At 31.4% G+C, this 13,138-nt stretch overlaps 3 protein-coding genes across 6 annotated transcripts in view; all 3 read left to right on the top strand.

Annotated features, from left to right (window-relative positions):
* The window catches only part of LOC111712573 (CCR4-NOT transcription complex subunit 11), a 9,256-nt gene extending 7,363 nt beyond the window's left edge, over positions 1-1,893 (top strand). The window contains exons 12-15 of the mRNA XM_023487229.1: positions 145-226; positions 608-658; positions 1,074-1,150; positions 1,436-1,893. Coding sequence (XP_023342997.1) covers positions 145-226; positions 608-658; positions 1,074-1,150; positions 1,436-1,535 — 310 coding nt within the window. The 3' untranslated portion in view covers positions 1,536-1,893. The remainder of the gene's footprint in view (positions 1-144; positions 227-607; positions 659-1,073; positions 1,151-1,435) is intronic.
* Positions 1,894-2,449: 556 nt separating this feature from the next.
* On the top strand, positions 2,450-10,128 carry LOC111712499 (UMP-CMP kinase). 3 transcript variants are annotated; one of them, XM_023487141.1, is made up of 9 exons: positions 2,450-2,586; positions 5,184-5,261; positions 5,742-5,820; positions 6,345-6,479; positions 7,373-7,411; positions 7,814-7,863; positions 8,523-8,594; positions 9,237-9,281; positions 9,661-10,128. In XM_023487141.1, exons 1-9 carry the CDS (start codon positions 2,510-2,512, stop codon positions 9,710-9,712), a joined length of 627 nt encoding a protein of 208 aa, XP_023342909.1. In that variant the 5' UTR covers positions 2,450-2,509; the 3' UTR covers positions 9,713-10,128. The 3 variants fall into 3 exon arrangements, with proteins under 3 accessions (XP_023342909.1, XP_023342902.1, XP_023342916.1); XM_023487134.1 differs by having other exon boundaries at positions 7,373-7,450; XM_023487148.1 differs by lacking the exons at positions 9,237-9,281; positions 9,661-10,128 and adding an exon at positions 8,862-8,910 and having other exon boundaries at positions 7,373-7,450.
* Positions 10,129-10,136: 8 nt separating this feature from the next.
* LOC111712533 (mycophenolic acid acyl-glucuronide esterase, mitochondrial) lies at positions 10,137-12,876 on the top strand. Of its 2 annotated transcripts, XM_023487189.1 has the most exons (5): positions 10,137-10,966; positions 12,039-12,122; positions 12,334-12,372; positions 12,540-12,636; positions 12,765-12,876. In XM_023487189.1, the coding sequence occupies exons 2-5, from the start codon at positions 12,100-12,102 to the stop codon at positions 12,843-12,845; spliced, it is 240 nt and encodes a 79-aa protein (XP_023342957.1). In that variant the 5' UTR covers positions 10,137-10,966; positions 12,039-12,099; the 3' UTR covers positions 12,846-12,876. The 2 variants fall into 2 exon arrangements, with proteins under 2 accessions (XP_023342957.1, XP_023342951.1); XM_023487183.1 differs by lacking the exon at positions 10,137-10,966 and having other exon boundaries at positions 11,664-12,122.
* Positions 12,877-13,138: the final 262 nt, after the last annotated feature.

Below are 13,138 nucleotides of genomic sequence, written 5' to 3'. Positions count from 1 at the left end.
ATTATATATTTTAATTTCTGATTAAATATATTTCACATTATATATTTTAATTTCTGATTAAATATATTTCAGATTATATATTTCAATTTCTGATTAAATATATTTCACATTATATATTTCAATTTCTGAATGAATATATTTCAGATTAACAACTGCTGTGGAGCTTCCAACTGAGTTTGTCCATCTGTATATATCCAACTGTATCTCAACCTGTGAAACTATGAAGGAACAACATTTATAACATTATATATAACAACTAGCTTGGGAATCCAGCTTTGCCTGGATTTTCCCCTTTTAAAGTCAAACCTCTCTACTTAGAATTTTTTAACCGAGCTAAGAACATTTCTGTGGTTCTCCCGAGTTCCCGAATCAAAATTGAGGCAAATCGGTCCTGGGGTGCACGAGTTTTGATCGAACACCTATATAAACAGACAAACAGAGATTACTACTTTCTATAAATAGACATAAAGATATTTGAGGGGAGGGGTGCGGGGGTGTACATTACAGTGTTTACTCATACTTTTTCCCCATAATGCGTTCAAAATTTCACTTATTTAAAAAAATCTAATTTTGATATTTGTTAAATTTTGATAAATGTTGGTTGTAGGATAAATATATGCAAAACCGGCTGGTTCGGTTAGTTTGTGTTTTCCTGCAGGTAATTTAGTTTAAAGAATAATAATCCCTTACAAATACGCATACAATACCCATGTTTAATTTTTTTCTTTCTGTTGTAAAATTTTTAATTTGAGGAAACCAATTGATTATTGTGCCAAGCAATGAACTTGTGGGTAAAATGGTCAGCTTAAATTTTTTGTGGAAATAGATGTTTGATTGTTTGTAGAAATAAATACAACAGTTGATTTTATTTGTTTGGCGATTTTTGCTTAATTTCAATATTCACTTATCAGATTATTTTTCACAATTATAAAAATTAAAGAAAATGACTCTTTTCTATCACTTAAAATCTAAACCACTATTTTAGCCAATTCCATATCTTTTCGGTAGAATTGATGTTTTGAATTTCCACTGTTGTAAAAAGCCATTTATAATTTTATTTTTTAATATTTCAGAGTCTGATTCGAAACAAGATAATCAACGTTGGGGAACTTTTTATTGAAGTTCAAGCCTTCTGTATAGAATTCAGCAGGTTAGGAATCAAGAAGAAACTCAATATTCATTAAACTATTAATAATTGAAATTCTATTACTTTCCATGAGAGGTAATATTTTTTTGTCACTTCGAGCTTGTTTGTTTATGTGGTCCCTAAGAGTATGATTTGATTTGAATTTGTCATTCCTCTTATGTGGATCCATTTTCAGTTTTCTATACATTATTGGTTTGTTCAGGGTAATGAGGTTAGTTTTGGTAATGTTGAATTTTGAAACCCTTTTTCCTTCATGACATTTTATGTAGTTAATTGATTTTTATTAAGAATTCGTGAAGCTGCGGCACTCTTCCGTCTTCTCCGGCAACTGGATAGTGGAGAATTGGAACATCAGGGAACCACAGTTCCTCCACAACCACAGAAATAGAGTTCCAAGGGACCACTGTTCCTCCACATCCACAGAAATAGAGTTCCAAGGAACCACAGTTCCTCCACAACCACAGAAATAGAGTTCCAAGGGACCACAGTTCCTCCACAACCACAGAAATAGAGTTCAAAGGGACCATAGTTCCTCCACAATCACAGAAATAGAGTTCCAAGAAACCATAGTTCCTCCGCAACCACAGAAATAGATTTCCAAGGAACCACAGCTCCTCCACATCCACAGAAATAGAGTTCCAAGGAACCACAGCTCCTCCGCAATCACAGAAATAGATTTCCAAGGAACCACAGCTCCTCCACATCCACAGAAATAGAGTTCCAAGGAACCACAGTTCCTCCGCTGCAACCACAAAAATAGAGTTCCCAGGAACTAAAGTTCTTCCAAAACCACAGAAATAGAAAAATATCTGTTCCCAAAACTTGAGTGCATAGGATCTAGATTCTAGAGTTCTCCAACAACCACAAAAAAATGATATTTCTTCATTTAAAGATGATTTATAATTTGTGGATTTTCTATCGAAAATTTCCTCTCCTGTTATTCATTTGCTCATTAAGCTAGGTTTTTTCCCCCTATCCGCCCTGTATTTTCTTAACTAATCCATCTTTTTCCTTTTCCCCCGACTCTTGTTCATTCATCGCATTATCCTCCATTTTTTTCATTGAAGAAATTTCATTTTTTTCCATCTTAGAAGTATCAAATCAGGATTTACCAAGAAGATGGTGCTAAATATTTTTTATAAAACTTGTATGTGAATCAATTTTTTTTAAATAATATGTTCTAGTCTCTTAAAATTAATTTTATTTTGCTCCTTTCATAAAGTAATAAATTCAAAGTTATCAGTCAAAATTGTTAAAGCTGCTTATTTTAATATGATTACTATATTATGAATTGTTTTCTATACTTTCAGAGAATCTTAAACTATTTGAAACTCAACTTGTTGATTTTGACTGGTCCCCTGGATGCTTGGACGGCTAGGCCGGCTAGTGCCAGCTGCGGTCAGATCAGTTCAAGAGTCCTTTCATACACTTCAAGCCAGGTAGAACATTCTTTTATACTGGAGTTGGTTTACTAGGGGAGACATACGAACTGTATACAATAGGAGATCAATTACAGGAATATGTTTATATTGTTATATTATAAAGGTAAAGAAGAAGGTTGTTTACAATAGGAGAATGTTTACAATAGTAGATTGTTAACATTTGGAGATTGTTTGCATTTGGAGAGTGTTTGCATCGAGATTGTTTTCATTAGGAAATTGTTCACAATAGGAGATTGTGTACATTAGGAGATTGTTGACATTAGGAGATTTTTGACATTAGGAGATTGTTGACATTAGGAGATTGTTGACATTAGGAGATTGTTGACATTAGGAGATTGTTGACATTAGGATATTGTTGACATTAGGAGATTGTTGACATTAGGAGATTGTTTAAATTAGGGGATTGTTTAATTGGGAGATTGTTGACATTAGGAGATTGTTGACATTAGGAGATTGTTGACATTAGGATATTGTTGACATTAGGAGATTGTTGACATTAGGAGATTGTTTAAATTAGGGGATTGTTTAATTGGGAGATTGTTTAAATTAGGAGATTGTTTAATTGGGAGATTGTTTAAACTAGGTGATTATTTACCTTTGGAGATTGTTTGCCTAAGGTGATTGTTTGCCTTAGGTGATTGTTCCCTGTAGAAGATTGTCAATTTTATAATTAGATCGGTTACATTAGGCGATTATTTTTACATTTGGAAATTGTTTTTTATTGGGAGATTGGTTACATTTAGAAAATTGTTAACATTAGAAGATTGTTTACTTTAGAAGATTGTTTGCATAAGGAGATTGTTTGTCTTAAGAGATTGTTTTACATGAGGAAATTGTGTACATTTAGGAGAATGTTTGTATTAGGAGATTGTTTTTATTCGGAAATTGTTTATAATTGGAGAATGTTTACATATAGTTTGCACAACAGAATCTAAAATGATCTGATAATTTTGACAATATTTTAATTAAAAATTGAGAACTTGAAGATTAAACTCCTGATATATTTGCATATTGCTTGGTTTTCGTCACATTTTTCTTAAATTTGTTCAACTTTGCAAATACTGGATCAGACAAATTACAATGATTTGCATTGGTGGTTTTAATTTATGATTTTGATACATAATTTGTACTTAATTATCATCTGTTATAAAAATACAAAAAAAATCATTCTCGTGTAACTTTTTTTAAATGATCAACCCTGTTTTATCTCGGCATTATTTAGTTGGATGTTTAACATTGTCGTAACACTGGATTTGTTTACTCTACTATGATAGGATTAGCTGGCATCATCAGCTCTTATCTCTTGTTGAACAAGGTGGAAATGACGTTGATAATGAATAATAAAGATTATGAATGATGAAAACATTTTCCTTAAGAAGGATTGCCAATTGTAAATCAGTCAAGGATGTATTGCCCTTGTGCATCTCATTAAATGAAACTATTCAGATCATTAATTTGGCATCTTAAAATTTTAGTAATATTAATCAGCTCATGTTAATTCCTTTAAAAGCTCCCCTCCCCCTTCTTCCAAACCATTATATTTTTTATATAATACGAATCCCCCCCCTTGCCTTCTAATAATCTTCTATTTCGTCTGAAACTTGAGAGGCTTCTGTATCTTGTTTACAAACTGTTGCAGAGACTGTTTTGAACTATTGATTAAAGTTCTGATGTTTCTTTATTATTAAATATTAGATATTTGGGTTATCAGAGATTTACGAGTGATAAGAGAGGGATTCTATTCCCATTTATGCCGATAATTGTAATTTCGTATCATTCACTGATAGACACATTTACACAAGTTTCTGCATCCCCATGCATTAATAAATACATTTACAAAAGTTCCTCCCCCTCCCCTCGGCCCTCCCCCCTTGAATTTTCCTGACATTCTTCACTGCCTTAGGGTTTATAATCACCTGTAACCGGGGTGGGGGGGCATACTTCAGATTCAGTACCCTAGTGTACTTTAACCAAGAAACAGCTGTTAGTATATAAGTGGTATAATGTTTAAATCATGAATATTAAATTGCAGTGGAAGCTTTCTCAATATTAACATTTTTAAACATGTGTGTTTATATAAAGAGTATATTCACGATTAATTTATAAGATTCTGTACATAAAGATAAATCCAATTCTAAATGCACACGTTTAAAGAGATATTTCTAAACAAAAACAATCTAAATTGTGACCCAAGATTGGATAAAAATAAACTTCATACAAAACTTTAAAACATTCATGATTTTAATTATATATTCTAATATTTAAAATCTGTGTATGAGTGAACTTAATATATCCTATATTTCAGAACCTCTGTAATAGGTAAACCTAATATATTCTATATTTCAGAACCTTTGTAAGGGGTAAACCTAATATATTCTATATTTCAGAACCTCTGTAATGGGGTAAACCTAATATATTCTATATTTCAAAACCTCTGTAATGGGTAAACCTTATATATTCTATATTTCAGAACCTCTGTAAGGGGTAAACCTAATATATTCTATATTTCAGAACGTCTGTAATGGGTAAACCTAATAGATTCCATATTTCAGAACCTTTGTTAATGGGTAAACCTAATATATTCTATATTTCAGAACCTCTGTAATGGGTAAACCTAATGTTATATTTGTATTGGGAGGACCCGGGGCTGGTAAAGGAACCCAGTGTGCCAGGTACAAAACCTGAAAATAAATAGAAAATTTAGAATTAATAGCTATTTCTAAACCTCTTATCCAATCTTATGATTCATGAATTAAATTCTGCAAGTGTTTAACCCTCCAAGCATGCGAACTTAAAGATTTCAGTTTTTAATGAATTCTTTCTTTATATTTTGATTTGCACAAAAATTAGAAAATTTAGTTTGAAATATTATTAAAATCAAAATAAGGTTTTTCAAGTGTGCTTTAATTTTTTTACCGTAAATTAGTGTTTACATGTCTTCAGCAAAAAATAACTCTTTTTAATGTTTTTAAACGAAGAAGTTAAGTTAAAAAAAAACTTTTTTGTGGATTTTTTTTTTTTACAGCCAATCTGGCCAATCTGGTTTACTAGTCGGGTCTTGATTTAAAAACATTATCTTAACATTCACAATAATAGTAATAATATTGATACAAATTATCTATTACATGATGATAAGTTGTAAAGTTTTATAGGATTGTTGAAAGCTTTGGATATGTTCACCTCTCAGCAGGAGATCTACTCAGGGCAGAACGGATAGCTCCGGGTTCCGAGGTAACTTATCCATAGTGTTAATTGTTCCGAGGTAACTTATCCATAGTGTTAATTGTTCCGAGGTTACGAGGTAACTTATCCATAGTGTTAATTGTTCCGAGGTAACTTATCCATAGTGTTAATTGTTCCGAGGTTACTTATTTTCCATAGTGTTAATTGTTCCGAGGAAACTTATCCATAGTGTTAATTGTTCCGAGGTAATTTATCCGTAGTGATAATTGTTCCGAGGTAACTTATCCATAGTGTTAATTGTTCCGAGGTAATTTATCCGTAGTGATAATTGTTCCTAGGTAACTTATCCATAGTGTTAATTGTTCCGAGGTAACTTATCCATAGTGTTAATTGTTCCGAGGTAATTTATCCGTAGTGATAATTGTTCCTAATTAACTTATCCATAGTGTTAATTGTTCCGAGGTAACTTATCCATTATTAAAATAGTATATTCATATTTTTAAATGAAATTAATATAACTCAAGGATAAAGGTTCATGTTAAGGTTCATAAGATAATTGTGAACTGTCTTAGTTTGGTGAGCTGATCGAGCATCATATAACAAACGGAACAATAGTTCCGGTGGAGATCACGTGCTCCCTTCTGGAACGTGCCATGACAAAGTCGGAGAAAAATGATTTCCTGATTGATGGATTTCCAAGAAATGAGGTAAGATGATTTCCAGTGTCAGAACAAGTTTTAAAGAGAAATATATTTTTGTCAATTTTTAAAATTTTGATTTCCTTCCTTCCTGTTTCAGAACGTTTTTTTTTTGTGTTGTAAATGAAAGTCCAATCGTTGGAACTTTATTAAGTTTTCGATCAATCTTTATTATTTAATATTAGTTTATATTTAAACAAGATTAATTTTTAATTTTATTTCTATCTCTAAATGTATAAAACCTCACATACAAGGTGTCCCAAAAAACATGGGAATTCAGTGACGACTGACGAATTTGATATCGTCTTTGTTATGAATTAGCATTGTAATACCTAATTTCAAAAGCCATAATATTATTATGTCTGCTAGAGTTTATTTTATGAAAAGGGTAAAAGACTGTAAAGATGTGTCTACAATGTCTCCGCAAGATGAACAGTGTATTGTACACTGCAATTTTCTTGTTTTACTAAGTACACCCTTATGCGGTCAAAACATAAACAAACAAAATGTGAACATAGCAGACGAAACTTTTACAGATTACAGCTTTCTGATTAGGTATCACTATACTTTAAATTAAAGAATTATTTAAAAAGACGATATCGAATTCGTCATTGAATTCCCATGTTTATTGGGACACCCTGTAGCTTGTAGCATGGTCAAGTTGTTTGTTTTCTTTAGACCAAATCTTATTTAGGTGATATTGATGTTTTCTTGATTGTATTTGTTCAACAAGAGATTTTTTATCCAAAAGGGTTTTAACTTAACTTATAATGTAAAATTTTCATTTTTCCCTAGCGCATCAATATTTTTTTTTTAATATAAATCCGTGCTTGAAATTGCGTGTATGCTGTACACTGTACAGTGTACAGTGTACAGTCCCTTAAACAAGATGTTTTAATCAGGATAATCTGACGGGATGGAATAAACAGATGGGAGAGAAGGTTAACGTAAGGAGAGTTCTTTTCTTTCACTGCTCACAGGATACTAACTTAAATTAACTAGGTTTAACCATAAAATAGATAATCGTGTTTTTTTTAATGTTATAAAATAATTTTTGAGTCCACTGGAAGCTAAGTTTTTTGATGCGTTTGTGGTGGAGCCGGTTGCGATTTGACGAAACAATGGTTGGTCATTTTATTTATTTATTTAATTTGATTTGATGCTGCACAGGATGAACAATGAACATAGACTCCTTCTTTCTTATTGCCATGATTCAAATGATCATTTTTACTTTTTACTTAAGAAATTACTTCTCAATTTACAACTGTCCTGAAACGATAAAAAGAAATTAAAATTTGTTAACGATTTTTGATAATCTGAACCGTACGTTTGTTTACTAACAGGATATCTGTACAGCTAGATGTTTAGCTCGGGGTGCTGCAGGGAGTGGCAGGTACTGTTTTTTGTTTAGGGGGGGGGAGAATTATATTTAACGAAGGAAAGAAAAAAAAAAGCAAAAAAACATAAGAAAAATCCGCCCAAGGAAAATATAATATCAATCTAATAATGAGCGGGCTCCTTTATTTATCAAAGTTACATTGTATGGATATTGTATACATACAATATCAGATAAAAATTAATTATGTATTTATTCACTAAATCCTAAGAACATTGGTAATTTTAAGCCACTTCCAGGGGTAGATGCACATTATACACTCACTTTTCCCTGTAAGGTTAGGTTAAGATAGATAGATAGTATAAAATTATCCCGTAACCTAGAACATTTAATAAAGACGGGGGAAGGGGGCCTGGCGTCATCTGCTAGGAAATTGCCTTTATACCAATAATTTTTAACTATTTATTAATGCTTTTTCTCATTATTAAATTTATAAATTTTGCGACTTTAAAACTTGAAAAATGTACTGGGAACAAACCAAGAGAAATTACGAAAAATTAAAGATTATAGATTTTCATTGATTTTTTACGATGTAAATATTATTCCAAGATTTACGAATAAAGAAATTCCGAAAGGAAAATATTATAGGGTTTTATTAATTTTTTACATAATAAATATTATTCTAAGATTGTTCAATAAAAGATCTTGTATTTTAGAACTGATGACAACGAGGAGAGTTTGAGGAAAAGATTTGTGACTTATGAGACAGCGACCATGCCTATTATCAGGTTAGATGATGTTTTCTAGTGTTCCTGTTTTTAGAATTAAAGGAACTGTATAATTCAGACGTAGTTCCAAGTAACCCACCATTTAAAGAGTGACTTGTTCGAATACAGACATTAAATCTTTGAAAGATCCAGAGTGAATTGAGATATCCGTAATCTTATATCTGAAAATTGAGTGCCGGGAGACTCAAGGTTACAGTACACACTTCATGCCAGTTAACATGTCAAATTTAAACTAACTCTGTTACTCAATATCTTTGACTATTTTAGGCATTACGAAGCCATGAATCTTGTGAGTCAAATTGATGCTTAAAAGGATTTTAAAGATCGAATTTTTCCTCTTGCTGAAACGTTTAATAGGTCTGAAATGAATCCTTAAAAAGTTCTCTACAATAATGCACTCTCAATTAATTAAAGGAACTGAATAATTCAGACGTAATTCCAAGTAACCCACCATTTTAAGAGTGACATGTTCGAATAAAGACATTATTAAATCTTTGAAAGATCCAGAGTGAATTGAGATATCCGAAATCTTAAATCTGAAAATTGAGTGCTGGGAGACTCAAGGTTACAGTACACACTTCATGCCAGTTAACATGTCAAATTTAAACTAACTCTGTTACTCAATATCTTTGACTATTTTAGGCATTACGAAGCCATGAATCTTGTGAGTCAAATTGATGCTTCTAGGTAAGTTATGTTATGTCCCTGTTTGTTTGGTATCTCACTTTCTTCCCGACCCTTTTTTTGAACCAATATTAATATATCTCTTCTTTATGAAATATGACACCTGTTATGCAAGCATTAAAAGTGAAATTCAAACAACAATAACAGAATGTCTTTATACCTAACTATCCCCAACATTTATGGTTTTGAAAATGAACTTACCTCAAATAATATTTATATAATCCTTATATCTTTAAAACCTGAAAATCAAAAGGTGAAAGTTTGTCACATTCGGTTTGTGTGTGGCCTGTACATTGTACACTGTACAGAGATAAAACTATATTTTTTCACTAAATTTCTCAGATTTCCTGTAATTTCTATATTTAATTAAATATAACTGCAGGTCCCCGGATGAGTGCTATGCTGAAGTTGAAGAAATATTGAACAAATTGTAGAAAATGTTGCTGACACAACTTGCTGAGGACCACTGCAACTAGCTGTAAACTGCTGAAATTAGCAGTAAACTGCTGAAACTAGTTGTAAACTGCTGAAACTAGCTGTAAACTGCTGAAACTAGCTGTAAACTGCTGAAACTAGCTTTAAACTGCTGAAACTAGCTTTAAACTGCTGAAACCGCCTGTAAACTGCTGAAACCGGCAGAAAACTGCTGAAACTAGCTGTAAACTGCTGAAACTAGCAGTAAACTGCTGAAACTAGCTGTAAACTGCTGAAACTAGCTGTAAACTGCTGAAACCGGCTGTAAACTGCTGAAACCGGCAGAAAACTGCTGAAACTAGCTGTAAACTGCTGAAACTAGCTGTAAACTGCTGAAACTAGCTGTAAACTGCTGAAACTAGCTGTAAACTTCTGAAAAACTGCTGAAACCGGCAGAAAACTGCTACAAACCTAACTTTAATAATTAAGATCTAAAGATGTGTGTTCTGTGCACTGTACATATTTACATAGTACATACTTTTATTCCACGTATTTTTGAATTTCACATTTTGCATTCAACTTTTCAAAAAAAAGTATTGCACCCTTGCAATTATTAGATATTATTTTTGATTCGGCACACTTTGTTAACCCTGTATATACGACAGTTGAGAATACTTTGAACTTTTGTTAGTATAAATGTTATATTGGTAGTATAAATGTAATAATATAGCTGTTTATATACAAGATGTGTGAAAATATCAGAAAATTGTACTCAAATAATCAGACTATTAAGTTTAAATAATTCTAGTTTTTTCCCTCAAATTTACTGAACGACTTCATCGAACTTATCCTACCTCGGTTTCACCAATTTTTTTATTCAAAGTTTTTGATTTAATAATGCCAAATAAAATTTTTATTAATCACAGTCCACAACTGATTTTTCTCCAAAGATCTAATTTTATTTTTTTTTCGCCCTGCTAATGAATTGATTACTAGCACATTGTATTATTGCTACGGATAAAGTACAATGAATTGTATTCGAGAAGGAACACAACAAAATTTATTTTCCCCATTAATATTATTTTTACTATTTGTTTGTAACCAATGTGATCACAGTTAACAATGATCGGTCAATAATAGAAGATTTTGTTTTTTAAATAATAAATTGATTTTTTTTTCAGAGAAATAGTTGAAAATGTGTTCATTGTTACATATATCTCAGCAATTCTAATTAGTTGTAGAAAAAGCCAAATGACCAAATTAGCTATTAAAAAGTATTTAAAGTTTTCATAATAATTTATAATAATTTCGAATCTAGCTATGTATGTGATCAGTTGCCCCCTTTTTTTAAGGTCCTTATGGAGCTATAAAAGGGTTTCTGAACGTTTATCAACTGTCGACACCCTCAGACTTTCTCAACATTCCAAGTTGGAAAAATTACTCGATATGTCTTGTTATTTATTTATTATAAAAATATTGAAAGATCCTTGAGTAGATAAATTATCTCCAAATGCTTACCTACAAGCAAGTCTAATTTGCTAAACATTTGCAGAGATAGTTTATGGGCATTTAAAACCGAGGTATAAAAATATCTGAATCTATATAAGGAATATAAGTCTTGGGATTTTCGGAATGTGGTCTGTTGTTTAGTGTCTTCAAAGTTTCCCATATTCAATCTGATAATAACTACAGAACTTGTCTGATTTAGAAAAACTAATCTATTAGGACGCATCGTGCCCATCTTTTATTTCAATTGTGAACATGTTCTCTTTGTTACATTGTAAAACAAAATCAAGAAAAAATTCGCGGATTTAAAAAAAATTGGTTGATTTACAAAATTTTAAAAATTGAATTTTTCAGAGTAAATTTTTGAAAATTTTGTCATCCATAGACCTTCTCTGGGGTCACGCGAGGTCCCACAAAAATTTGGGTCCGATCGGTTCAGCCGTTTTGACATTTATTTGTATTGGGTACATACAAACAAACAAACAGACGAGCAAAGTATTATATAGAAGTCATATTTTAAAGATATCTAAAATTATGGAAAGCAATCATAACAATTACAAACTTTTTGAGGAAACCGAAGATTCTATGGATAATTTCCTAATTCATGTAAATCTAATAAAGTTAAAGTTTTTTAGATTATTTGAATTGATTTTAATTTTACACCCCCCCCCCTCTATGACGTCATGAATTATAAAACAGCTGATATTTGTTATCTACCACTACCAGCTACCTGGAAGTTCATGTCTGTTATATCGATACAAATTTTTAGACACAGAAATATTCTACATTTTAATATAATTATCTTTATTTCTTTTCATTTAATAAAATGAATCTTTGAAGTGAATCCCGGTTCAGTGTGTAAAGGAATACCATAGCTACTGGTTTACTGATATCAAGAAATATGAACCAGTTCACAGGATTAAGGTTTGTTTCTATTATTATTCTTCATATTATATTTTAAAAGATGATTTTTTTAATATTTATTCATAGGCCAAAAAATTAAATGTTTTAGAGTTTATCAAAAAACAATTAACGACTAATCGTCAATTTGAATTGAGCGTTTTAATTAATTCATATAATTATTTTGTTATAATTTTAAATGATTGAAACTTAGCCGAATCAACAAATATTTCAGGTCAAATCTTGCAAATATTCAATATCTGAAGGCTGCAAGGTAATTAATTAGGTTTGAGCATTAATTTAAATACTATGATTACTTGATAAAAATGTAAAAATTTATTAATAAAGAAATTATTATTTTGTTACATATATTTGACTCTGAACATTAATTATCGAATTTGATGTTTATTATAAAAACTTATTTCTTTAATTTATATAAAGTGGAGAAAGATTAGCCTATGAGAAGATTGATGGATCTCCGAACCTTCCAACCCTTCTTTACATTCCTGGATACGGATCAGGGAAGGATGGTGATAAGGTAGAATCTGCCACTTTCTCCTAGTGAAGGGGAGGGATAGTTAATCTGAGCTTATAGTGATGTTCTCAACATATTTCTTAAATTAAACCAATCTGCTGATTATCAGATTTTTATCAAATTATTTTGAGGTTGTATTTTTGAAATCTGTTGCTGCTGAGATTGGGTGCGGATTCATCAGATACGACCCATTTGGATTAGGTAAAAAATAACCAATAAATCCATAAATATCCCGAAAACTATTTTTCATGAAATCCCTTAAACTCAGGGAATAGGAATAAAGGGAAAAGAAATGGTGCTGGTCTGGCATGAGGAAGCCAGTCGCACTGCTTTGCAGACAAGTTCGGTATTCCTTAAACACACTATTTTGGCACAGACACATAACATGACTACAGTCAAGAAAATTATAATTAAGCTTGAGTAGTTTATTGTAAACTTTAATCAAAGAAATTACGTTTCCGCCCCTTGCTTTAACCGCATTAAAGACTGCCAATTGTTGAGGGGA

This window comes from Eurytemora carolleeae, unplaced genomic scaffold (genome assembly GCF_000591075.1).
Source record: "Eurytemora carolleeae unplaced genomic scaffold, Eaff_2.0 scaffold49, whole genome shotgun sequence".
Lineage (NCBI taxonomy): Eukaryota > Metazoa > Arthropoda > Copepoda > Calanoida > Temoridae > Eurytemora > Eurytemora carolleeae.
This window is presented reverse-complemented; position numbering and strand designations above follow the sequence as displayed.